The sequence below is a fragment of the Pectinophora gossypiella genome, chromosome 26 (assembly GCF_024362695.1).
Source record: "Pectinophora gossypiella chromosome 26, ilPecGoss1.1, whole genome shotgun sequence".
NCBI classification, from domain to species: domain Eukaryota; kingdom Metazoa; phylum Arthropoda; class Insecta; order Lepidoptera; family Gelechiidae; genus Pectinophora; species Pectinophora gossypiella.
In genome coordinates, this window is record NC_065429.1 from 4,520,659 (window position 1) to 4,546,377 (window position 25,719).

The window sequence follows — 25,719 nt, forward strand, 5'->3', positions numbered from 1 at the left end:
ATGACTCTGTCCCCCTGGGGCCGGGTTAATGGTCTTGTATGGAACCGAGACTAAAGGCCTACTTAATAACATGACATAAATAGCCTATATACGTCCCACTGCTGAGCACCAGCCTCTTCTCAATCAACCGGAGGGGGCATGGAGCATACTCCACCACAGTGATGTGCCTTTCCTGGGAATATTTCCACTTTCATCATCCCCCTAACATCATCAAGTTTTTCACAAGGTTTTTCACAAGGTTTCCTAACCTGAACATTTGACAGGTCCGTTTTTTTAGAGAAGCGACTGCCTGTCTGACCGTCCAATCAAATAGAGGTTTCATCACGATGTTTTTCTTCAACAACATGAATTTGAAGACTGAGTGGATTCGAACTTTGCGACCTCATTGTGAGAGTTAAGCGTTCTTCCAACTACGATGGCTCAAATATCTCGCATCAAAAGTGGCGGCAATTTTTTGTCCCCTCTCTCCTCTATCGTGTGGGTTGTAAGGTGAATTACCAACCTCATCAACCCTGGTGTCAGGGTTACTATTGAGCCGCTAAAGGCCCCTGTCATGGCTCATGTAACGACTACTTTCTTACATCAGTAAGTAGTAACCGGGACCAATGGCTTAACGTGCCTTCCGAAGCACGGATCGTCTTACTGTTTGAACAATCAGATGATCAGCCTGTAATGTCCTAACCAAACTAGGGATCACAAAGGGATTTTTGTGATATGTCCCCACCGGGATTCGAACCCGGGACCTCCGGATCGTGAGCGCAACGGTCATCCACTGGACCACGGAGGCCGTTAATTTTTTGTTATCCTTAGATTATGATTTGATTCTTCTGTGGGTCGGTCTACCCTGTTAAGTGCCGAGGACTTGAGTTTATGTTAATTCTTTTTGTTTCAGCTCTCGACAGTCGACTTCCCTGAAAGATGGAGCACACAGAATTCCGTGTCAAGGGTGAGTTGCACAATAATGTTTTTTTTTATGCAAGATAGGCATTTGCAGTCGGCAATTTGATTTAGCAGTCGTTAATAACCACCAATCCGCACTGGGCCCGCGTGGTGGTTTAAGGCCCGATCTCCCTATCCATCCATAGGGAAGGCCCGTGCCCCAGCAGTGGGGACGTTAATGGGCTGGTGATGATGATGATGATAGGCATTTGACCACAATCTCACCTGATGGTAAGTGAAGATGTGGTCAAGGGTAGGACTTAAACGTGTCCTACCTAGAAAGTGAATAATAATTAATTCTTCTTTATATAGTTATCATCATCTCATCATCTCCGCGTTATCCCCATCCATCTCATCATTTCTCAGTGTTGTACTTCCTGGCACGACCATGGGTGTTTTTCTAATATGTTTAGACGGTAAAAAATACATACATAAACTCTCGCCTATTTCCCACCGGGGTAAGCAGAGACTATAGAATTCCATTTGCTTCGATCCTGACACACTTCTCTTGCTTCCTCCACATTCATCAATCGCTTCATACACGCACGCCGGTTCAGAGTAGATCGTATTGAACCTTTTCTAAGGACATCTCCAATTTGATTTTGTACTATTATTTACCACTTTTTTGAAAATTTCTACCAACTAGATCTAGAAGAGACGACGGTCGTGCTGAAACGAAAAAAAAGAAAAAAAAAAAATGGAATAGATGCATTGGTGGATAAATATCTTATCTTAAATTCCCTTATTGTTATCAATACAGTTATAAACATTGATTTACCACTATAGCGCTTGATACAAAAATGCGGCGAAAACTTGGCGCTTCTTTAGCTGTACATTCGTACAGTCATGAGCAATATGTATAATGTACCCACGGATGATTCGATACGGAAAGGTGTTGTTTAAGAGAAAGAGTTGGTGGTTTGTAGGAGATAATTATAATCTGAATGCCACTAATGTTTACAGTTACAAATGTTAAAGTTCAGTTCCGAACATTTTACAAACATTTTTTAGTTTGTAAAATGTTCGGAGTGCACCCGATCTCGACAGCTCCGCATAATGCACTGGCGATTAAAAATTAATATAATTAAATCAGCGCATTATAAATCTAATGCGCTAGCTATTTGATCACGTGTTCGGTAGCGTTAGACCGAACAAACATAATTGACATTTAGTAAGACTTACAGTTCAATTTGTCAAAAAAGTTAATGTGACATGGTACCAAAGTGTACACATATTAATGCTCGTGACCGTACACAGCGGTATATACATTAAAAAAAATCAAATCAAATCAAATATACTTTATTGCACAGAACTAAAATTTCAACAATCAGACATAACACATGAATACAGTACAATTTGGGCGGCCTTATTGCTCTAGAGCAATTTATTCCAGGCAACCAACAAAAGGAAACAAACATTTACAACTTGGATGCGGGATGGTGCAACAAAAAATAAATAAATAAATAAATACCTAAAAGTAAAACTAAAGTTAATATAATAAATATTCTATACTATACGTACATATATTAATAAATACTCAATTTAATATAATCCATATATACTAAAAATATACCTAACCATAATCGTGCACAATCGTCCATAATCCATAAAAATCGTGTCACATTAGGAAAGTACACATCGTCCTATTACGTATATTATTTAGAAAATCCCTCATTGCATTGATGTGGCCTTTTTAACAACCCCCTCCCCCCCAAACCCTTCAGTTCAACGATTATTCCAGGACAGGTAACGGCATTGACTATTATTGGTTAATAAATAATTACCTTTGGTTATTATATTGTTGCAATGTTATTTTTAACCATTTTGTAATTATGTCTTAGAATTGTACTGAGCAAGACCAGTGTTCAACTAAATTATATTATTGCATATCTTTCCTATGCGCTCTGAATACTAAATAAGTTTATTTTATTGTATTATAGGTTTCTGTTATTGTCAAGGTTAAAAAAAATGATTGCCTATGGTTAACGATGTATTGATTTGAATAGGTATAATATATCGATTTATTTATTGCTTTTATAATACTTACAGGGTAAATTAAAGAAACACAGATTAATATTTAAATTCCCGTCTCATAAAAATAACAGATGTGTCCTCTCCAATATTTTTCTTGTTATAAAAATTCTAAACACTTCCGAATTTGAATTTTTATTCAACTTATCAGAAGTTTAATTCAATTCCAAATTTGAATTTGGAACACTAAATATTTAAATAAAAAATAATATGTAGATATAGGTATTAAGTACCTATATCAAATACGAAGGCAATGCTGAAAAAAAAAACTATATTGACATTGATTTTATTTTTTAATCGTCATTTTGTGTAAGTTTTAAGTCTGATGTTTTTGTATTGTCATTGTGTGTGTGGCGTCCTTATAATATATTATAATGAATATACATTTTTAAATCTTCCTTCTTTTCTCTAATAAGTAATTGAAAATCATTATTGTAAAGGGCATTATTTTCACTGTAAAATGACATACATTTTTGAGTCCTAATATTTACTTGTATTTTTTTAGTACCTGGCGAGGAGTTGGTGTAATACCATACACCTCTGCCTAACCCTTCGGGGGTGTAGGCGTGATGCTGTAATATATTTTATGTTATTTCCTTACGTAACATAAACTTACGAGTTGTTTCGATTTTTCCAACTAATCTATGTAATGTGAGGGCGCGGTAACTTGTTCATACAGCCTTTTTGATAAGATTTTTCAAATCAATTTTTTTTTTAATTTATGTTAAAAATATCAGCCAACATATTGATTCTATTTAAGTTTTTATTGACTATTGTCTATGTTACCCCTAGTGATGTGACGTGGCTCGATATAGAGACGGGATGTCGCGGTTTTTAGTGTTCCAAGTTTCAAAACTTTTCACAAATTCTTTTTTTGAATCTTGTTTAACGTAACGTTATATTATGTTTTTTTTACTTATTGTAAATTTGCCGCAAATGTTATATTATAACTACTTTGTTATATAAAAAAGCTTATTATAAGATAAAAATGTCTGGTATTGAATGTGTTCCCCTAGTTATTAAATAACTAGTAATGTGCCCTCATTGATTTAAAAGATGTGTTGCTGTTGCAGTTTCTTGTCATTTCTTCTCCTCAGCCATAACACCTTGCGAAATGACGTAAATTCAAAAATGTTACACTGACCTTAAACAAGTTTATCCATGATAATTACGTTGAATAAATGATTCTGATTCTGTCGATTCAGCAATTCTCAAACCCCATGTCCTGTTGTCCCCTCTCGAAGGACCAATGTTTGGGGTGTAAAATTCCTAATGGCTGTGAGGGCTGGTTATCTGAGGCTAAGGCTGAGAGATGAAAACGTCCAGAATATTGCAAAATTCACTGAATTTAATTAAAATTCGTACAAACAGTATGTTTACAGTTGTTAAATGGAGTAGAATATGATCGGAAGTGAAGAGACAAAGTGTTGTCACAGTAATGAAAGTATAAATTCTTCTTCTTCTATCGTGTGGGTTGTGAGGTGAATTACCAACCTCATCAACCTTGGTGTCAAAGGCCCCTGAAATGGCTCATGTAGCGACTACGTACTTACATCAGTAAGTAGTAACCGGGAGCAACGGCTTAACGTGCCTTCCGAAGCCCGGATCGTCTTACTTTCGGACAATCAGGTGATCAGCCTGTAATGTCCTAACCAAACTAGGGACCACAAAGTAATTTTTATGATATGTCCCCACCGGGAATCGAACCCAGGACCTCCGGATCGTGAGCCCAACGCTCAACCACTGGACCACGGAGGCCGTTTAAATATAAATTTAATGTTGGGGTTGCCAACAGTTGGCAACACTAGTGTATATATGACAGCGCGATAGATAAAGGGATACAGGCAATAAGGATTTGTTCTCTCTATATTGAGTCGTTTGTCAGTTTATGCAAAATCGGTTTATGGGGTGTTTAGAGGATCGGCATTATTGTTTCTGTCTTGCAATATTTATCTGTGGGGATGGCGAGAAGCTGAAGAATACAATACCTATTACACAATACATAAACTCACGCCTATTTCCCACCGGACTATGGAATTCCATTTGCCATTTTCCATTTTAATGCCTATCAGGAAGTCAATAAAAAAATTACTCAATTGTATACTAATATTTTATGTTTATTTTTTTTAAAGAATGTCTAGGGCCCTGTGCCGAGGTTTTTCTTGCAGCTTCTTTTCTCCGGCTATACAGGTTGTGAGAAGCTGCAGTAGTTTTAGGCGGATGAGACGTTCGTTATGTAAAAATTGACGATTCAAAGTGTAACTATGTTACCTACTGAATAAAGATATTTTTGAATTTGAATAAATTAGATCAGTCTTTTTAAGGTAATAGATGGATATTTTTTTGGAAATACAATACAATACAAACATAAGTACTTTACTGCACCAAAATAAAAGGATATATTTACAAAATAAATACTCTTAACTAGGTACGGTCACGAGTATTAATATGTATACACTTTGGTACCATGTCACATTAACATTTTTGACAAATTGAACTGTAAGTCTCACTAAATGTCAAATATGTTAGTGCGACAGAGTCCTAAAGTGGGTACATTATATTGCTCATGACTGTACATGGCACGTTAAGCCGTTGGTACCGGTTACTACTTACTGATGTAAGTTAGTAGTCGTTACATGAGTCATGTCTGGGGCCTTTGGCGGCTCAATAGTAATCCTGACACCAGGGTTGATGGGGTTGGTAATCTACCTCACAACCCCGTGTGGGAAAAGAAGATGGCAAATGGCGGCCTTGGGGAGATGTCCTTAGAACCGGCGTGCGTGTATGAAACGGTTGATGAATTTGGAGGAAGATAAGTGTGTCAGGATCGAAGCAAATGGAATCCCATAGTCTCTGCTTACCCCGGTGGGACATAAGAGTGAGTTTATGTATGTATATTTTAAATAAATAAATTCAGTGAAAATAAAAAAACTAACCCCTTTCTCAACAAACTAACCTCTACTCTTTTATTAACTATTTTGAATATTTCAGTAAAAGCTCTCGGGGTTGGGTTGAATTCTGGATAATAAAAGGCGATTGAGTCATCACTCTGGTACCAACAATAATTTCTATTCATACTCAATAGAAGGCGGTAGGTACTTAACCAAAACCCTTTATAACTAAAGGTGTGTGCAAAAAATATGTTTGGCTACATAATATACAATAAATACTACACCTTTGATAAAGAAAATGAAACACCTCGTAAAATAAGGTATGTTTCGTAAGGATTATCAGAAAAATACTATTATTACGAATAAAACATAAACGTGAGTTTTGGTGTTAAAAGGTTTTTTCATTCAATGCAATACAAAAACACTTTATGGCACTTAAATAAAAGTTAAACATTACAAATAAAAAAATATAAATAAGTGATCTTTTTCTTAATTTTATTTTAAGTTTTTATTATTTTTTATTAGTTAATGTTAAAGTTTCAAATTTAAATTAAATTAAATTCGTGTTTTTTTATCGTAAGATAGATTTTTTTTATTGATACGTTATATATACCTACCTGTATAGGCACTAGCATTTCGCTCGGGACTCCGTGGGCTTCAGTAGATAAACGCGCGTGACTCATATTTTTTTTTACCCCGAGATAAAATACTAGCCTACGTTTGTTCCTTGGATATTAAACTATCTCCATAACAAATATCAGTTTAAGTGTGAACAGGTAACAGAAAAACCTTTAGTTGCGTTTTATTCCGTTGTCGCTCTGCCTACCCCGCTAGGGCTGTATACCGTGTAAGATCTACTTCCGTTGAAGTCACTACGCTTCTTTTATTTTCTTTCATTCTATTTGTAATCTCTTTGTGGCAACAAGTGAGTGTTCAACAAGTGATAGACTACACTCTTTTGTGTTCGGTTTATACTTACAAGTTGATTGGACTCTGTGTCCATCTGGATTGAGGGAAAAGTAGAAAAAAAATACTTTGAATACTTCCTTCCCTTGTGTAAAACTCTAATGAATAATTACTGACTTAGCATACAACTTCTTTTCTTTCTTAGTCAAATCAGTTACTTTTTACTAAACGTCAAAACACGATATATATAATGAAAAAGCACACTGTGACGTTATAGAAAAACGTGATAAAATTACGGACTTATCATTACGTTTTTCTTGATTAAAATTGATAAATAAGTTAAATAGAAAAAAAAAGAAAATGATTTTCCTTAGTTTCAGATTTGAAAATAATTTTAAAAAATATGAATTTTGCGACGCAAAATTCCACTTGATATCAACTCAGAATCATGGCCTGAATCATTGCTCAAAGTTTTCATTACGATGTCACTAACAACCTAACATATTTATCTCCTATCGAAGGTTGTCTGAAGGCGATCGCCTTTAGCGATAATGTCGCGTCTGCCCACCTTTAGTGTTTGGTGTTTCCTTGTGCCTGTCTTGTGTTTGTGTGCGCAATAAAGTGTTTATTCATCAATTCCTCTTTAGCAAAGGAGATGGTTGACTTCATGGCAGACTACTTGGAGAACGTGCGCGACCGGCGTGTGTATCCAAGCGTGAAGCCTGGCTTCCTGCACGACCAGCTGCCGACAGAGACCCCCGAGCAGGGTGAGAAGTGGGATGACATCTTCAAGGATGTCAATGACAAGATTCTGCCTGGGGTGAGTTGACATTGCGTCCTTCTCCTCTATTTCATGATCCCCCAAGCATTATACCGTTCTTCACAGGGTCCGCTTACCTAACCTGAAGATTTGACAGGTCCGGTTTTTTACAGAAGCGACTGCCTGTCTGACCTTCCAACCCGCGAAGGGAATACCAGCCCAATATGGGTTAGGTCATTTACGAGGGGAGGTCAAAAAGTTCGCGGAATGGAGGGGTTGGAGGGGGTTGGTTTGCTCGTACAGGTAGCCGCTAGTTGCACACCTCATTAACAGTATATGTACCAAGTTTGAAGCAAATCGGGTCATTAACGTTTGAACTATCGACCAGCAAACAAGTGAATCGGGAAGAACTCAGCGAATATGGAGAAAATTGAACACCGCGCCGTCATTAAGTTCCTCACCAAGCAAGGAAAATCCGCTCAGACGATTTTTCAAGAGCTGTTAGCAGTTTACGCGGACTCTGCCCCTGGTAAAACCATGGTTTACAAGTGGCATAGTCTTTTCAAGCAAGGAAGAGAGTCGATTGAAGATGACCCCCGCTCCGGACGGCCCATTGAGGCCACCACACCGGAAATCATCGAAAAAGTAGAGAAACTTGTATTAGAAGATACCCGCTTGAAGAAGAAGCAGCTTGCAGCAATGGTCGGTGTATCCGAAACAAGTATTTTAAATATCCTACATCAACATCTTGGGATGACTAAGGTCAGCGCAAGATGGGTTCCAAGAATGCTCACGCCACTTCAAAAAAGCGAGCGTGTCGAGTGTTCTCGCCAGTTTTTAGAGCTCTGTGGAGAGAATAAGGAAGAAGTTATGGCCCGGATTGTTACTGGAGATGAAACCTGGGTTCACCACTATGAACCTGAGTCGAAGCAAGAGTCGATGCAGTGGCATAAAAAAGGCACACCTCCTCCAAAGAAGTTTAAGGTGTCACAATCGGCCGGAAAGATCATGGCCACTATTTTTTGGGATACAGAAGGTATTTTGCTGATTGATTATAAAGATCGTGGTGTGACTATAACGGGACATTACTACGCTTCTTTACTGGATAGATTGAAAGAGGCTATCAAGGAAAAAAGAAGAGGAAAGCTGTCAAGAGGTGTGCTCCTTTTGCACGACAACGCACCCGTCCACACGTGCCATGTTGCGACGGCTGCCATTCACCGATGCGGGTTCGAAAAATTAAACCACCCGCCTTACAGTCCAGACTTGGCCCCCAGCGATTATTATTTGTTCCCAAAAATGAAAAAGGAACTGCGTGGACGAAAATTTGGCGATGATGAAGAAGTCAAGTCTGCAATTTCGGCCTATTTTGACAGCAAAGAGAAATCTTTTTTTTATGATGGAATAAACAAATTATTTGATAGATCCGGAAAATGTGTTAAGGTTAAGGGAGAATATATTGAAAAGGAAAAATAGTTTCGTGTTTAATTTCGACCCCCTTCCCCCTCATTCCGCGAACTTTTTGACCTCCCCTCGTACCTCCGAAAATGCATTTCTCGGGAATGTGGGTTTCCTCACGATGTTTTTGTTTATCGCTAAGCACGTGATAATCATTTATGATTCCAACATGAATTCGACTATCATTGGGTTAGGCCTGTGCTGGATTCGAACCTGCGACCTCAAAGTCAGAGGCAAGCGTTCTACCAACTGGGCTACCACGGCTTCTCCACTATTTAATAAATTAATTAATTCTTCTATCGTGTGGGTTATCAGATGGATTACCAAACTCATCAACCCTGGTGTCAGGGTTTCTATTAAGTCATACAATACATAACATAACATAAACAGCCTATATACGTCCCACTGCTGGGCACAGGCCTCCCCTCAATCAACCGGAGGGGGTATGGAGCATACTCCACCACGCTGCTCCAATGCGGGTTGGTGGAGGTGTTTTTACGGCTAATAGCCGGGACCAACGGCTCAACGTGTCATACAATATATTTATATATAAAAAAATATGAGTTTATGTGATATTTTTGAATTGATGTATTTGTATGGATCCGTAGCTGGTGCATTGGCAGTCGCCTCATATGCACGCGTACTTCCCGGCGCTGACGTCATACCCCTCCATCCTGGGGGAGATGCTGTCCAGCGCGCTCAACGTGCTCTGTTTCACCTGGGTGAGTGATGAAGGCTGATGAAAGTTGATAATGTTTGATGAAAGTTGATGAAACTTAATGGAGTTTGAAGATTTGAAGCGCTTGATTTTGGTTTCCTTTCATGTTGAAGATAAAGATAAGCGAACCTCGGCTCAGGGCGTCGTCTGAGAGAAAAAAATATGAAAGAATTAATCGGCCCTAGTGGGTCGATAGCGATAAGCGCTGATTGAGGGAAATCGTCGACCCCGCCGGCGGGGTCGGTATCGGGGTTCTGAAGTGTTTGGTGTCGTGAGCTGATTGGCCGCCTCTATGGCTAGACCTAATATGACATTGTGTCCGTATCTAGGCATCATCTCCTGCTGGTACGGAGCTGGAGACCATCTCCATGAACTGGCTGGCGAAGACCATCGGGCTGCCGGAGTGCTTCCTCAACGAGAAGAATGACAGCCCTGGTGGAGGGGTTATACAGGTAATTAGGTTTAATATGAAGTTTTTTCTGGACTAAAATTATAATATTGTAATTTAAAAAAATAAAATAAAATAATTAATTATGTATTTTATCAAAAAGCAATTTAAATATATATAGAGGTGCCGCGGGCGTTTTAATGATAGTTAGGTTTAAGATTGAAAAAATAAATAAAATAGATAGGAATATTTACATACATAAACTCACGCCTATTTCCTACCGGGGTAAGCAGAGACTATGGAATTCCATTTGCTTCGATCCTGACACACTACAAAAAAAAAACATTATTTATAAACCATTTTAAATAACTATTGGTACAGATTCCAGTATACACCATCTAATTTAAAGTCATACCTGTTATTTTCTAATCCGTAGAAAAGGATAGGGACGGGTAATCGACAGGCATAAAAATTAAGAAACACATGCCAATTTTAGGCAGCAGTTTAAAAGACCCTTCCAAAATTTTATACTGGCCGATATCCCGACAAAATTAAGTTGACAGCACACGTCAGACGGATTGCATATGCGCGAGATGCCTATTTAATTCGCCCGGGTTATTCATTCATTTTAAAATTAACAGTTGTCAATCATCCGTCAATTTCCCTTTCGGCGGATGAGAAAATGACAGGTAAAACTTGAAATAAAATTAGGAGGTGTCTGCAGGAATCGTGGCTAAAATAAAAAAACTAAGTTACAAAAAAAAAAATACAACGGATAATGAAGCACAACTCTAACCCCTTCATCCCCCGCAGACAACAGCTAGCGAGGCAACCCTAGTGAGCTTGCTAGCTGCCCGGACCAGCGCGCTGATCGAGCTATCTAAACTGAACCCTGACCTTCAGTCATCAGAGCTCCTCGGCCACCTGATCGGCTACTGCTCCGACCAGGCGCACTCTTCTGTTGAGAAGGCTGGGCTTATTGGTGAGTCTAAGTTTGATTTCTGGGTGGTCAACTTTTAACAAAAAAAAACATTAATTACAAAACTGTTTATTGTACAATACAAACAGACAAGAAAAATAATTGCCGTGGTAGCTATGTTGGTAGAACGCTTGACTCTCACTGTGAGGTCGCAGGTTCGAATCCAGCACGGGCCTAAGGCTATGATTTGCGAAATCATATTTCGAATTCATGAAGGAAAAACATCGTAAGGAAATCACATACCCGAGAAATGCGTTACGGAGGTACATGACCTAAGTCCTAAGCTGTATTGGGCTGGTTTTCCCTTCGCGGGTTGGAAGGTCAGACAGGCAGTCGCTTCTGTAAAAAACCGGACCTGTCAAATCTTCAGGTTAGGTAAGCGGGCGGTGAAAAACGGGATAATGCTAGAGAAATTATGAGACTAGAAATATAAGTATTACAGATAGTACTTACAAAATATATACTTCATGAGAGTACCTGTAAGTTTGACAGCTTATTAAATGACGCAGTTTTTGAAAATACTTCCTATTTACTGTTACCCCAATAATAATTCTGACACCAGGGTTAATGAGACTGGTAATCCACCTCTTGACCCACACGATAAAAGTATAAGTACGCAAACATCCTCTGTTCACCCTTTATGAATGTCAACTTTAGGACCACCCTGTATAACTACGCTAACATGCTCTCTCAACCCGTTAGGTATGGTGCGCCTGCGTTACATCGAGTCTGATGACCAGCAGAGTATGCGCGGAGACAAGCTGGAGGAGGCCATCCGGCAAGACAAGGCCAGGGGACTGGTGCCGTTCTGGGTAAGTCAACGGTTTCTGTGGTCCAGTAGTTGAGCGTTGGACTCACGATCCATAGTTTGTTGTCCGAAAGTAAGATGATTCGTGCTTCGGAAGGCACGTTAAGCCGTTGGACCCGGCAGTGGAGCTGCGTGGTGAAGTTCCATACCCTTTCCGGTTGATTGAGGTGGGGAGGCCTGTGCTCAGCATGTTACTTTTTTGGACACAAGCCTGCAATAGGACAGTATCACTAAGTGATTTCAACGTGTCCATGTCCGTACCGGGAATCGAACCTGGACTTCCAGATAGTGAGCCTAACGCTCTAACCACTAGACCACGGAGGCTGTCAATATCAAGTGGATTTTTCCGTCGTATTCGTTACGATGTCACTTACACCTCGTACGGTCACGAGCATTAAAATATATACACTTTAGTACCATGTCACATTAACTTTTTGGACAAATTGAACTGTGTGTCTCACTAAATATCAAATATTTTAACGCGACTTGGTTCTAAAGTGGGTAAGTACATGATATTGCTCATGACTGTACAAGTATTACAGGTAGCCCTACGAGTACGTAATGGGTGTCTGAAACTCATTCAAAATAGTAATAAACTCTTTTAAAATATTAAAAAACTCATTTTAAAGCAGCGAAAATAGCATTTGAATTAGTAGATAAAATACAATTTTAAGCGAAGAAATTGTATTTTTTGGATAATAAATTAAACTAAAAAAATTAATAAAAATAAAATAAAAAAGTGTTTATTGTTTAAAACAACATAATGTATAAAAATAATGTTAAATGTAAGCTAAATAAAGTGTAAACTTATGTTGTAATTTATTGTTTATTCTTATTTGCAATAGAGTTGTAAGTTAATTTTGTGTATATTTTTATAACAATTATTTAAGCAATTAATTTTATTTAAAATATAATATACAGGGTGTTAGTGACATCGTAACGAATACTCAGAGGGATGATTCAGACCATGATTCTGAGTTATATCAAGTGGAATTTTCCGTCGCAAAATTCATGTTATTTTTTTAGTTTTTTTTAAATTATTTTCAATTCTATACTTTTGCGATGGAAAATTCCACTTGATATTAACTCAGAATAATCAGCTGAATCATCCCTCTCAGTATTCGTTACGATGTCACTTACACCCCATACAAGTACATACAGTAGCCATACAAGTAGGTATGAGTGTATGTGACACTGTAACGAATACTGAAGGGGATGATTCAGACCATGATTCTGAGACGATATCAAGTGGAATTTCCTGTCGGAGAAGTCATGAAAATTTTAGACCTTTTTTATATTATTTTCCGTTCCATACTTTTGCGACGGAAAATTCCACTTGATATCAACTCAGAATCATGGTCTGAATCATCCCTCAAAGTTTTCGTTACGATGTCACTAACATCCCGTATAGTTCCGTAAGAAGGGTAAAATAGCGATGTAAAAACATTCATAACAAAATTGCGCGGTAGCTTTTAAAGTTGAACATTAAAAGACAAATCTGTTTCATTCTCCTGCGCAATATTAAAATAACAATATTTTATACTTTATACCGTCTTGTTCCACTCAAATTATCGAGATCATTAGTAGAGGATTAGTATTTTCATTTTAAAGCGACGGTTTGAGCCCTGTGGGACCAATTTGTTAGACCAAGATGGCTGACAGGAAGACGGGGTGGGGATTTGGTACAGACGAGCGGTATACAAACACACTTAAGGCATAGAATAAGGAATAATATTACGTATAAAACGGCAACTATCCGCTCCCCACCAACGTCTGAGCTAGGTTTACCTCACCCCTTCTGGAACATAGTTTAGACTTGAATCGTGAAGGCTGCGCGCGAACCGTTGTTTTTATTTTTATCAGTTTAATTCTTCTTCTATGATATTAGGCAGCTAAATTACTCAATTATATACCAATATTTTATGTTTTATGTTTATTTTTATTTTTTTAAAGAACGTCTAGGGCCCTGTGCCGAGGTTTTTCTTGCAGCTTCTTTTCCCCGGCTATACAGGTTGTGAGAAGCTGCAGTAGTTTTAGGCGGATGAGACGTTCGTTATGTAAAATTGACGTTTCAAAGTGTAACTATGTTACCTACTGAATAAAGATATTTTTGAATTTGAATTTGAATTTGAATTATCGTGTGGCTTGTGAGGTGGAGTATCAACCTCATCAACCATGGTGTCAGGGTTACTATTGAGCCGCCAAAGGTCCCTGACATGGCTCATGTAACGACTACTTACTTACATCAGTAAGTAGTAACCGGGACCAACGGCTTACCGTGATTATGATTATGTGGCACCAACTGAGCACCCTGGGGCCTGTTGTCTTAAATTTTGTACCGGGTGAGAGCCCTCAGCGCTCCCCATTTGTCCGGCCAAGTAGTTAATGCCATCTGCGGCAAATCTACAATAAGTCATTTAAAAAGAGTGGTGTGGCACCGATTTCAACGCTATCCTTTCTCTAAGGCACTTTGCTTAGTTAAAAATACAATTCCTAGTGGAGTGGTGAAACTTTCATATGTTATTTCATTCCATTTCATTTGCACCCAATATTAATTTTGAAACATGATTGTATATTGTTTTTCTTATAACCATTGTATTTGATTTTTGTAAGTTATCTTAAAACCGTTCTGTTTTACGCATGACGCCAAATAGAACAATAAGTAGTCGTATTGATAATTTTTAGATATGAATTGGCGTTCAGAAATATAGTAATACATTCATATTACCACTTATACATTTTATACATACATAAGCTCAGGACTATATCCCAAATGGGGTAGTCAGATGTATATCCGAGCTTTATGTTAGACCAACGTGATAGGTGGTGAGTTGTATTGTCTATAATGGTCGAGCTAGTTGTGTTAGTAAAAACTGCTCTTCAAAGAAATTAATAACTCATTGGCGCAAGTCCGGTGCCGAGGTTCGAACCGGCGCTCCCTGAGAAGCAAGCTGGTGTACCACAGGAGTACAGTAACTAAATAGAAAAAATAAAATAGACAAAAAGGCGCAGTTAGCGGTCATTTTGTTAAATGGAAATTTCTATCTGGCAACATTAAGGTGAAATAACTTTCTGGTTTTTGACATATTCCGCGCCAAGCGCTTCGCTTCATCTTTTATAATGCGCACAGCCAAGGAATGGAATGGGCTGCCGGCGTCGGTGTTTCCTGTATCACATAACCTGGGGTACTTGGGGTCCTGTATCATATAACCTGGGGTGAATAGGCATCTTCCGGGTAAGCTCGTTCCACCGTCGACCTCTTCTTCTCCTCGTGGAAGAACGAAGTCAAAAGCAAACGTATCTTAATTTAAAAAAGGAAAAATTTTGTTTGCTAGGTATGCGCGACTCTCGGCACGACGGGGTCGGTTGCGTTCGACAACCTGCGTGAAGTCGGCGAGGTGTGCGAAAAACATTCCATCTGGTTGCATGTGGACGCGGCCTATGCTGGCAGCTGCTTTGTATGTCCTGAGTACAGGTGAGGATCCGACTATAACTATTGCAGCTTCTCACTACCTGTATAGCTGGGGAAAAGAAGCTGCAAGAAAAACCTCGGCACAGGGGCCTAGACGTTCTTAATAAAAAAATATATTAATAATAAAAATATAAAATAATAATATAAAAATTACGCATGATTCAATGCTGTTGGTCCCGGTTGCTACTTACTGATGTAAGTATATAGCCGTTACTTGAGCCATGTCAGGGGCCTTTGGCGGCTCAGTAATAACTCTGACACCAGGGTCGATGAGGTTGGTATTCCACATCACAACCCATACCTTTAGAAGAAGAATAACTCCAAAAGAGCCCTCATTGATTCTACGTTATTGAATGCTTTTCCGCCATTTTGGATTTGTTTTTCTATTTACAGGCACTGGCTGGATGGTGTGGAGTTGGCGGATTCCTTCGCGTTCAACCCTTCCAAGTGGGGCTTGGTTAACTTCGACTGCACTGCGATGTGGTAAGTTGTTCATTTGCGAAAATAACACACATCACACGTAATTGTTGATATGTTAATTTAGGGCGAAGTAATATTTTTTATATTTTTTTTCTCCCTCTTTTGTTTCATTTCTTACTTCATTAACCGTTAATTATAACTTGTATTATACATTTGTTGGGTTATAGTCTGAACCTAAATCGTATTACCTGTCTGTAACCCGTTGTGTATCTTAATAAATAAATTTATAAACATGCTTATTTAAAAATTGGAAAAAAACATTGTTTTTTTTTGTATGAAAATATTAGTAGTAATGAAGTATTTGGAACATTTATAAATAAATAAACTTTTTTATTATTATTATGTTTGTCATTTCCATATCTCGGGACTATAGAGTCCCGGACTTTTGGAAGGCGTGCGTGGGGCCGAAGCCAACACGTAGAGGCCCCTTAAGACAATTTAATCTAAATGTGATGTGACACCTACCGGCGATTATCCCTGTATGCACTATGGGAATGCACCCAAAGACAATCCCCGGTTCGTGTAGGACTATTGCAGATTATGGGAACAAAGGGAACTGGGCTATTGGGTTGGAGGTTAGTGGACCGGATACTGGGGCTATGGGGGACTATGGCGCCTGCTCGACCAATGTTGGTAACATGGATACAATGAGCAGGCGGTGACTCGCCACTCACTGGATGGGCCACCTATCTAGCCGACGCGACTGGACGGCAAGGCAGCAACATGGTTGTGAGCAGCTCAGGGTGTCGAATTATTATCTATTTTATGCTATTGTTTTTTTATTTTTTTCAGGGTCAAAGACAGTACGGCTCTACATCGCACGTTCAACGTGAACCCTATTTATTTGCGACATGAAAATTCAGGTAACTATAAAAAAAAAATACATATTTTTCTCTTCAGTATTACCAATGTCTACATAATTCGTTTTTTTTCTTGTATGCCTCCAATTTTCATAAAACAATGGTTGGTATGAAAATATTAGTAGTAATGAAGTATTTGGAACATTTATTTGTTATTTTAAATGGATATTTTTTTTTTCAGGGAAAGCCATCGATTACATGGTAAGTTTTTTTTTATTTTCCATTTTTTTTACTTTAACCCATTTAAAAAAATGTATCATATTATTATAATATTATCGATACATGTTTATTATCAACTCTAATTTATCGCTGTTAGAATAATAAAAACAATGATGATATTTGTTTATTAAAAACACAATATAAATTGTGTTTGAAAAATTACTGACAATAGATAAGTCAATTAATGATAATGAAATTATTGAATTAGTCTATAAAAATAAATTCTAAATTAAAAACAAAACAATTACAAATATGGAATTAAATCATGGTGATCTAGGCAATTCAAAATTAAATTTAAAAGCCTAATCCATTTAAAAACCTCTACTGTAGCAACACCAGACGGTATGCTAAAGCTTCCATTTTTAATATTAAATATATAATATTATGACAATCAATTAAATGTACCTCTTACACTCTCCTAACTATAGAATGGACCCAAAAAACCGAATAAGATAAACAGCACGATTAAAACCAAAGACAATTATTACCCGTACATCGGCGAAGCGGAGGGTGATGACAATTTTACTAATGGCAACACTAGTGACGACGCTGATAGTGACTTGTACGGCGACGGAAGTGACGCAAGCGACTTGTATGGCGACGAGAGTGACGAGAAAAATCTACATGGATATGAAAAAATGTCCCCGGGATGTGGACAAAAGATTCAGCTTGAGAATCCTAATAAAAGAGAACTACTTGTATGTACATTTTTGAGTATAGGTGGTGGGATTTGTGGTGGAGGTTATATAAGTGGTCTTCTTCTTTCGTGTGAAATGGATTAAAAAGAAAAAGGTTAGACGAAGGCAACTCTGTACAGCGCCATCTGTATTTTTATTTGTGGAACGTAGCCTGGAAAGTGTCTTATTGTTTGAGTCTGGTCTTTTAAACCCCCAAGCTACTTCGGCCCCCAGTAAGCCTCCAGATATGGACAAGCGCGGAACGAGGGAAGAATGAACCCATCGGCGGGATCGGTATCCCATACGTATAATAATTGGGATCACAAAGTTTAGAGGTGATTATATACTTAATAGTGAAGTATAATGATCGAATTCTATAGAGCTTTGGTTCTTTGACGCGCTTAATTTAAAGAATTATGTAGCATTTTGGTGGTGGGTTTAACATAAACAGCCGGTCAAGTGTTGGTCTTAGTCGCGCATCGAGGGTCCCGAGTCCTTGAGTTTGCCGTTCAAAAGATATTGGTGCTAATTCCTGTAAATACCATCAAATTTTATTTTAAGTTATATCTGTCATTTTCTTATCTGCCGAAAAGGAAAGGGACAGGTAATCGACAAGCATAAAATTTATGGAACACACATCAATTTTAAGCACAAATCTAAAACAACCGTCTAAAAATTTTACATTGGCCAATAACCCTATAGAATTAAGTTGACAGCTCACGTCCAACAGTTTGCGAGCAAGCGAGATACCTTTTGATTCGCCCGGATTATTCATTCATTTACTCATTCTTTCTAAAATTAAGAGTTGTCAATCATCCGTCCCTTTCCTTTTCGGCGGATAAGAAAATGACAGGTATAACTTAAAGTAAAATTAGGAGGTGTCTGCAGGAATCGGGGCCATTGTCTCCATACATCGAAATAGGTCGCGATTAGTTTAGCAACAGTAAAAAAGTTTGCAATCGTAAAAAAAACATGTATTATTCCGTTGAAAAAAGTTGCCTGCTTACATGAACATAGATGGTGGGTGGTGATTGTTTTACCAACTGCAAATGAGTTTGTAATGGCAAAGATTATGCGTTTTCGTGATGGAACTATTTTTGGGTACTTATTCATTAGTATTTGGATAATTTTATTAGTGATTTTATTTTCAGCACTGGCAAATCCCTCTAAGCCGTCGCTTCAGGTCTCTGAAGCTATGGTTCGTGTTGAGGAACTACGGAGTAGCTGGTCTGCAGAAGCACATTCGTGAGGTAACATTAAAAAAAAAGAGTGGAAAGGATGGCACAAAATAGAGGAGGCTTATACCTAGCAGTGGATACATGCTGAATGGATATGTTGTTGGCAAATAGGCTAATAAGTCTCATTACAAAATCGCTGCTTTGCAATATGGCGAACGTTTGACCGCTTTTACTGATGACGTCACAGGACAGTATTTCCATACAAACTTTCGTTTTGACGTTTCGTAAAAAGTATTTCATTTGACAACGTTGTCAAGCAGCCCATTGTGGGTGGAATCAACATATCCATTCCGTTATGGAGAGAGAAAGTGAATAATAATAACAATATCTTGTTTCAGAATGTGCGTCTGGCACAGAAGTTTGAAGCGTTGGTGCTCGCTGATGCTAGATTCGAGATACCACAAGCAAGGAACTTGGGTCAGTCAATTTATATTTTGTATTCTACAATAAAGTATCACAATTAAGGTCACGAGAGATAAGCAAGAGAGAGGCAGACGAGAACTGAATCACTGCACAAAATAATGAGAAATGGAAGAGAGTGAATGACTCTAGTTCAGGTGCAGATAATTATACATATAAACTTACCGCCGTAATCTGTGATGGGATAGGCAGTGCCATAAGTCAAAGACAACTTGCAGCCACTGTTGGTACTAATGATTACTGTTACTGTTGGTAATAATATAAATTGCATCAAAAAATCTGATAACCAAACTTAACATGTTGCTTCGCCATGTCAATGACCCCGATTCCTGCAGACATATCCTAATTTTATTTTAAGTTATACCTGTCGATTTCTAACCCGCCAAAAAAGAAAGGGGACGGATGATTGACAGCCATACAATTATTTTATTATTTCAGCAGATAAGAAAATAACACGTATAACTTAACATAAAATTAGATGGTATGTACAGGAATCAGGATTCAGGAGGTTAGTAATGTATGAGATTGACATGTCACCTTATGTCAATCCCATACATTTTTATCACTGTCATGTATCATCGCTTGCAACATGGTTATGGCCCCAAGACTTTTTATCAAAACTTTACTGCAAGTTGTCCTCTGACTACTTCCTACCTTAAGCGTAACGGGTAAGAGTTTAATTGGATTTTTACCTTCTGTCTTCAGGAATGGTGGTCTTCCGTCTCAAAGGAGAGAACATGCTCACCGAACGTTTGCTCAAGCGGCTGAACGCCCGCGGCTACATTCACGCCGTGCCAGCCTGCTTCAAGGAAACCTACGTCATCCGGTTCACTGTCACCTCGCCGAGGACCACCAACCAGGATATACTCGGTGAGATTTTTGTCTAACAACGCTTGGATCTTCTACCAAATGAAGAATAAAACAGCGAACAAGCTTTATGTTAGGTATACCTTATCTACCTACCTTTACCTACCTACCTTTACCAACCTACCTTTACCTACCTACCTTTACCTACCTACCTTTACCTACCTACCTTTACCTACCTACCTTTACCTACCTACCTTTACCTACCTACCTTTACCTACCTACCTTTACCTACCTACCTTTACCTACCTACCTTTACCTACCTACCTTTACCTACCTACCTTTACCTACGTACCTTTACCTATCTACCTTTACCTACTTACCTTACCTTGCCTACCCCTTGATATTTTTTTTGATATAGTAACTGTGGTTCTGTAGTTCAACGGCTTGTTTCTTAATCAGCGTTGTTTCGAGCTCCCGTACCGGACTTGCACCAACGAGTTGTTAATATATCTTAAGTGCAGTTTTCACTAAAAGAGTTCGCCCGACCATTGTTCACGGAGATATGGCTCATTTTTTTGGCATGCCTTACTGTAGATTTGCCTCAGATAGCTTACTTGTTAAACTACTTTAACTACTTATCCTTAAACTACTTGTCCGGACAAATAGTGAGCGCTGAGGGATCTTACCCGGTACAAAATTTAAGACAAAAGACCTCGGCTCAGGGCGTCTTCTGAGAGGATTACCTAATGAAGGTTTTAATCGACCCTAGTGGGTTAAAAGCTATAAGCGCTGAATGAGGGAAATCGTCGATATGGCTCACCACCTATCACGTAGATCTAACAGAAAGCTCGGTGTTGTGTGGTTTTAAAACACAGCATAAGGTAACATATTTCCGATTAGGATAGTCAGAGGTACGGTCACGAGCATTAATATGTATACACTTTGGTACCATGTCACATTAACTTTTTTGACAAATTGAACTGTAAGTCTCACTAAATGTCAAATATGTTAGTGCGACAGAGTCCTAAAGTGGGTACATTATATTGCTCATGACTGTACATTAATCGCATGATGTCAATGTGGATGTAATTATGAACAATATTAATTTTCCAGATGATTGGAACGAGATCAAGACGGTGGCATCGGACATCCTCACGGAAACGTTCGGTGCCAAGGACGGCAACATCTTGAGGACCACCAAACCCAGGATATCTCTGAAGGGTGAGTTTAGTTACTTAAAAGTCCTTAGCTGTACCGTGTTACTCTTAAAAATATTGAGGTATACAAATGACTAAATATTAGACTCTCATTCCTGCAGACATACTGTTTAAACAGTTCATCTCTATTTCACAATCGATCGTGATCATCCTCAATCCAAATATCGGCGATAATTAACGTTCTCCTCGCACCAGTGTTTTGGCATTGGGTTGACAATCCAGAGGTCCCGGGTTTGAATCCCGGTGGGGACGTATGCCAAAAATCACTTTGTGAGACCTGGTTTGTAAGTAAGGTGGTCCGTGGAAGGCACGTTAAGCCGTTGGTCCCGGTTACTACTTACTGATGTAAGCACGTTCCTTTGTTTGGTAAGGACTTTTCAAGCTTGAATCACCTGATTGTCCGAAGAAGTAAGATGATTCCGTGCTTCGGAGGGCACGTTAAGCCGTTGGTCCCGGCTATTAGCCGTAAAAACACCTCCACCAACCCGCAGTGGAGCAGCGTGGTGGAGTATGCTCCATACCCCCTCCGGTTGATTGAGGGGAGGCCTGTGCCCAGCAGTGGGACGTATATAGGCAGTTTATGATGTAAGCACGTAGTCGTTACATGGGCCCTATCAGGGGCCTCTGGCAGCTCAACAATACCCACTTCACAACCAAATATCATCTGGGATGGGCGATCTAGCAATATGCAAAATTTGTTGAGGTCTAATTTATGTAACCCTTGTTGGTTCACCATCCCGCATCTAAATGTACAATCATCTCTGGTCATCTGGAGGAAATTGCTGTGGAGCAATAAGGCCGCCAAGTGTGCTGTTATCTTTCTTCTGTTTTTTTATAATGTTTCATGTATGTGTGTGCAATTTAGTATTATCTGATTTGATTTTGACATCTATTACAACACAAGGATCTATCATTCACAGATACTCGGGATCTCAACGCCACATTCGGTACCAGCCTCCTCCTGGCCAACAGCCCGATGAGTCCTAAGATCGTCAACGGCACCCATGCTGCCATCTGTGATTATGATCAGGTGAGCTGATGGGTTCTGGGATAGCTAATTAAAGGAATTGATTGGATTTGAACTGGTATATTGAAACATAAAAAATAATGAATAATTTCGGAAATGAGTTGTCGCGTGCGTGATCGAAAAAAGAAAAAAGGGCCTGGGGGGCTAAAAACTACACATTGAAGCAATTTATCTCAAAAAGCAATATTGCTATTTGACATTTGTTGACATTGCGTTCTTGCTTTAATATGCGCAAATGTCAAATAGCAATATTCCTTTTTGGATGAATTATTTCAGTGTGGCCTTTTTTGGGGTTACTATTATTTTTTGAGCCTAAAGTATGTCCTGTGTTTTAGGTGCTGACCTCCTGTGCTCAGACCTTCGCGCAGCTGAAGATGGAGCTCAAAGACAGCCCTGGTGAGTAGACGCAGATTGTTGAAAGAGAGAATAAGACAGAAAGTCACGGTGTAGGTGATGGGCTAACTCCCATATTTCATCAATAACGCTTTCACTAACCTGACAGAGATGCGTCGGCGCATCCGTGGTATCAAAATGTGCGGCAAGAAGTTCTCCCTGGACTCTGCTATGGATATGGTGCAGGGGATGGTGGCGGAGCAGTCCCTCCCGCAGTGTAAGGAGGACGAGAGGGAAGATGCTTCTAATGGTAGGTGAGAGGGTTCTGGTAACAATGGCGTAGTGGCTATCACAGGGCTTAGAGCTTAGCCAACTTGCTCACCATAGAGTTGCTTCGCTTTACAAAGTTTATTTCGTTTGGAGTGTATTTGCGTCGATATTGTAAGTGAAGGTTTAGAGTTCTTTTGTTTAATCATTTCGTTGTTCTGTTCTTCCTTGCCAGAATCATGATAGAAATAGTTTTTTTTTTGGTTATAGACGTAAGGATGATGCCACAAGAGCGTTGCAGCTCTGTTGCGCTTGAGATATCCATGCTCCGTTGTTTAATATGTATAAATCACACACAATGAAATTACTTAATTTATGCCACACAACTCAATATTAATTTGACAGTCCTTTTCAAACGACCTCTGTGGTCCAGTGGTAGAGCGTTGGGCTCACGATCCGGAGGTGTCAGGTTCGAATCCTGGTGGGCACATATCAAAGTCACTTTGTGATTATTGTAATATGTTGAGTTTGGCTGTTCACGTGGTTGCACCTGATTGCCCAAAAGTAAGATGGTCCGTGCTTCGGAAGGCACGGTAAGTCGTTGGACCCGGTTTCTACTTACTGATGTAAGTGCGTAGTCGTTACAATATGAGCCATGTCAGGGGCCTTTGGCGGCTCAATAATAACCCTGGCACCAGGGTTGATGAAGTTGGTAACTTACACGATAGAAGAAGAAGAAGAAGTCCATTTCAAGACGAAAACGGTGCTGCAGAGCCTTTGTGGTATCTCGCTGGCATTAATGTACAATGTTAGCAGTTGTTGGCAATTCCTTTTTGCATCTATATCTTAGTCATAAAATTGTGTGATCACATTTTCATCTATTTTTTTTATAATTTCAGATAATTAAAAAAAATATATAATTAAATTAATAATAATAAAAATTAATTAATTAATTATTTTAATATTATTAATTTTATTAATAATTAATTATTTTTAAAAAAAATTATTTTTTTATTTATGGACTAAGTTTTCTTTAATAATTTTATTGTTAAATTGTATATATTATTTTTTTTATTTATTAAAATTTTAAAATATTAAATATTAAAACTTAGATATAATATTCTGTTGCATTTCAAAATTCATGACAACATTTTAATTTCTTTGACGTATTTTAGCAAAGAAAACTGAAGTGGTCGGAGGTCAAAACTAGATGTGAGGTAATACACTTGTTATGTCTTAGGTGGTGGGGTATAACTTAGGCTAAGACTTCACTAACCCTCAGAATCAAAATATATGAATTATTCTTTATATTTCTTTCATTCTGTGATAAAAAAGACAACGGAAATCACATTGAGTCAGACTTAAAAGTTGATCATCTAAATTTATAAGCGCATTTTTTCGGTATGTTGTCTTTTCCTTTACACAATCCTTTTCTTTTCAACTATGTCTTTATAAAAGAAGGTGACATAAATACATTCTACAGTTAGTAGTAGTTCTACAGTAGTAATTTTAGGCGGATGAGACGTTCGTTATGTAAAAATTGACGATTCAAAGTGTCGATTGAATAAAGATATTTTTGAATTTGAATTTACAGTATCTGTGTTTTTTGTTGGTTCTATTACGAGAGTCAACTCTTGAGGTATGGAGAATTTAACTACTTATAGATTATGGATAACTGAAGTGTCGATTCCGATAAGCATTAGTGATAACGTTTGTTTTGTAAATATTATCGAAATTGATGAAAATGTGACCTGGGGGGTTAAAATGGCCACATCGAAGCAATTCATCTAAGAAAGCAATATTATATGCGCTTACTTTTATATGCGCAAATGTCAAATTGCAATATTGCTTTCTTAGATGAATTACTTCGATGTGGCCTTTTTAACCCCGCTGTTATGATTTACAAAATGTTTCTCGTCAGGCTCCAGCCCGGGCGATCGATCGTCTCTCTCGTCATCTCCAGTGACATCTACCGGAACTATTAAGCAAGATACCACGGATAACAACCAACTCCAAATACCACCCCCACCATCCAGGCAATTCAGATCAAAATCCGTCGACATCGGCCTCTCTGGCTTGAACATCGAAGATGCTAAAGTCACTATCGATTTTAAAAATAATGAAATTCTAATAACGCCTACAGGTTCTAAGGAATTTGTTGACGAAGCTAAAGCTGTTACTTTCAGCGATGGAGATGAACAATTCGGTATTGAAAACAAACATTTTAAAGCGTTTGATGATTTGCAAGAGGAGTTTCAAATGCTAGGTGAGAATAGTCAAAGTAATGATGACAAAATTGTTAATGACGATGTCAACGCGAAAGTAACTATAAGAGGCCCGGGCAGTTACATCAAGAAGTTAATCCAACAATTCAGTGAAGGGCCTTTTGAAGGGGAGGATGCTAAACCAGAGTCCGAAAGGTCTGTAACTACGCAATCTATTAAGGAAAGGGCCGACGCCATTTGTAAAAAATGCTTACATTATAAAGGAAAACTTACAAAGTAACTCAATTTACTTACAAAATCAAAAGTGTATTTTAGCAATAATAATTAAATTCAAGCTTTCCATGTAAGTAAAGAAGGAAATGCGTTCTTTATCTCAAATGATGCGTAGAAAAATAAGTTTTTAGTTACTAAACGTTATAGCTAGAGGCAAATTGGCCATATTGATAATTTACAAACTGTTCAGCAAATTTCAATGGCTGCTGACAATTAACTGACTTAGGGTCTTAGTTAAGTTGCAAACGATTATGTATGGGATTGATATAAGGTGACATCAGGACCTGTCGATCCCATTATTTTTGTCACTATTATTGTCAATTGTC

At 38.4% G+C, this 25,719-nt stretch overlaps 1 protein-coding gene across 1 annotated transcript; it reads left to right on the top strand.

Moving 5' to 3' along the window:
- Positions 1–896: 896 nt before the first annotated feature.
- LOC126378368 (histidine decarboxylase) lies at positions 897–25,609 on the top strand. The gene is made up of 18 exons (XM_050026658.1): positions 897–946; positions 7,415–7,587; positions 9,594–9,707; positions 10,033–10,155; positions 10,905–11,073; positions 11,773–11,882; positions 15,214–15,353; positions 15,744–15,833; positions 16,623–16,693; positions 16,872–16,891; positions 18,738–18,836; positions 19,163–19,241; positions 19,950–20,114; positions 21,165–21,272; positions 22,189–22,298; positions 22,631–22,691; positions 22,798–22,938; positions 24,817–25,609. Exons 1-18 carry the CDS (start codon positions 919–921, stop codon positions 25,398–25,400), a joined length of 2,385 nt encoding a protein of 794 aa, XP_049882615.1. The 5' UTR covers positions 897–918; the 3' UTR covers positions 25,401–25,609.
- The last annotated feature ends 110 nt before the right edge of the window (positions 25,610–25,719 follow it).

Excerpts from the sequence above, each read along its gene's own strand:
- LOC126378368 (XM_050026658.1), top strand. The coding sequence starts at position 919 with ATGGAGCACACAGAATTCCGTGTCAAGG. Across the intron at positions 15,354-15,743 it reads TTTGTATGTCCTGAGTACAG|GCACTGGCTGGATGGTGTGG; the intron begins GTGAGGATCCGA and ends TTCTATTTACAG. Across the intron at positions 20,115-21,164 it reads CACCAACCAGGATATACTCG|ATGATTGGAACGAGATCAAG; the intron begins GTGAGATTTTTG and ends TTAATTTTCCAG.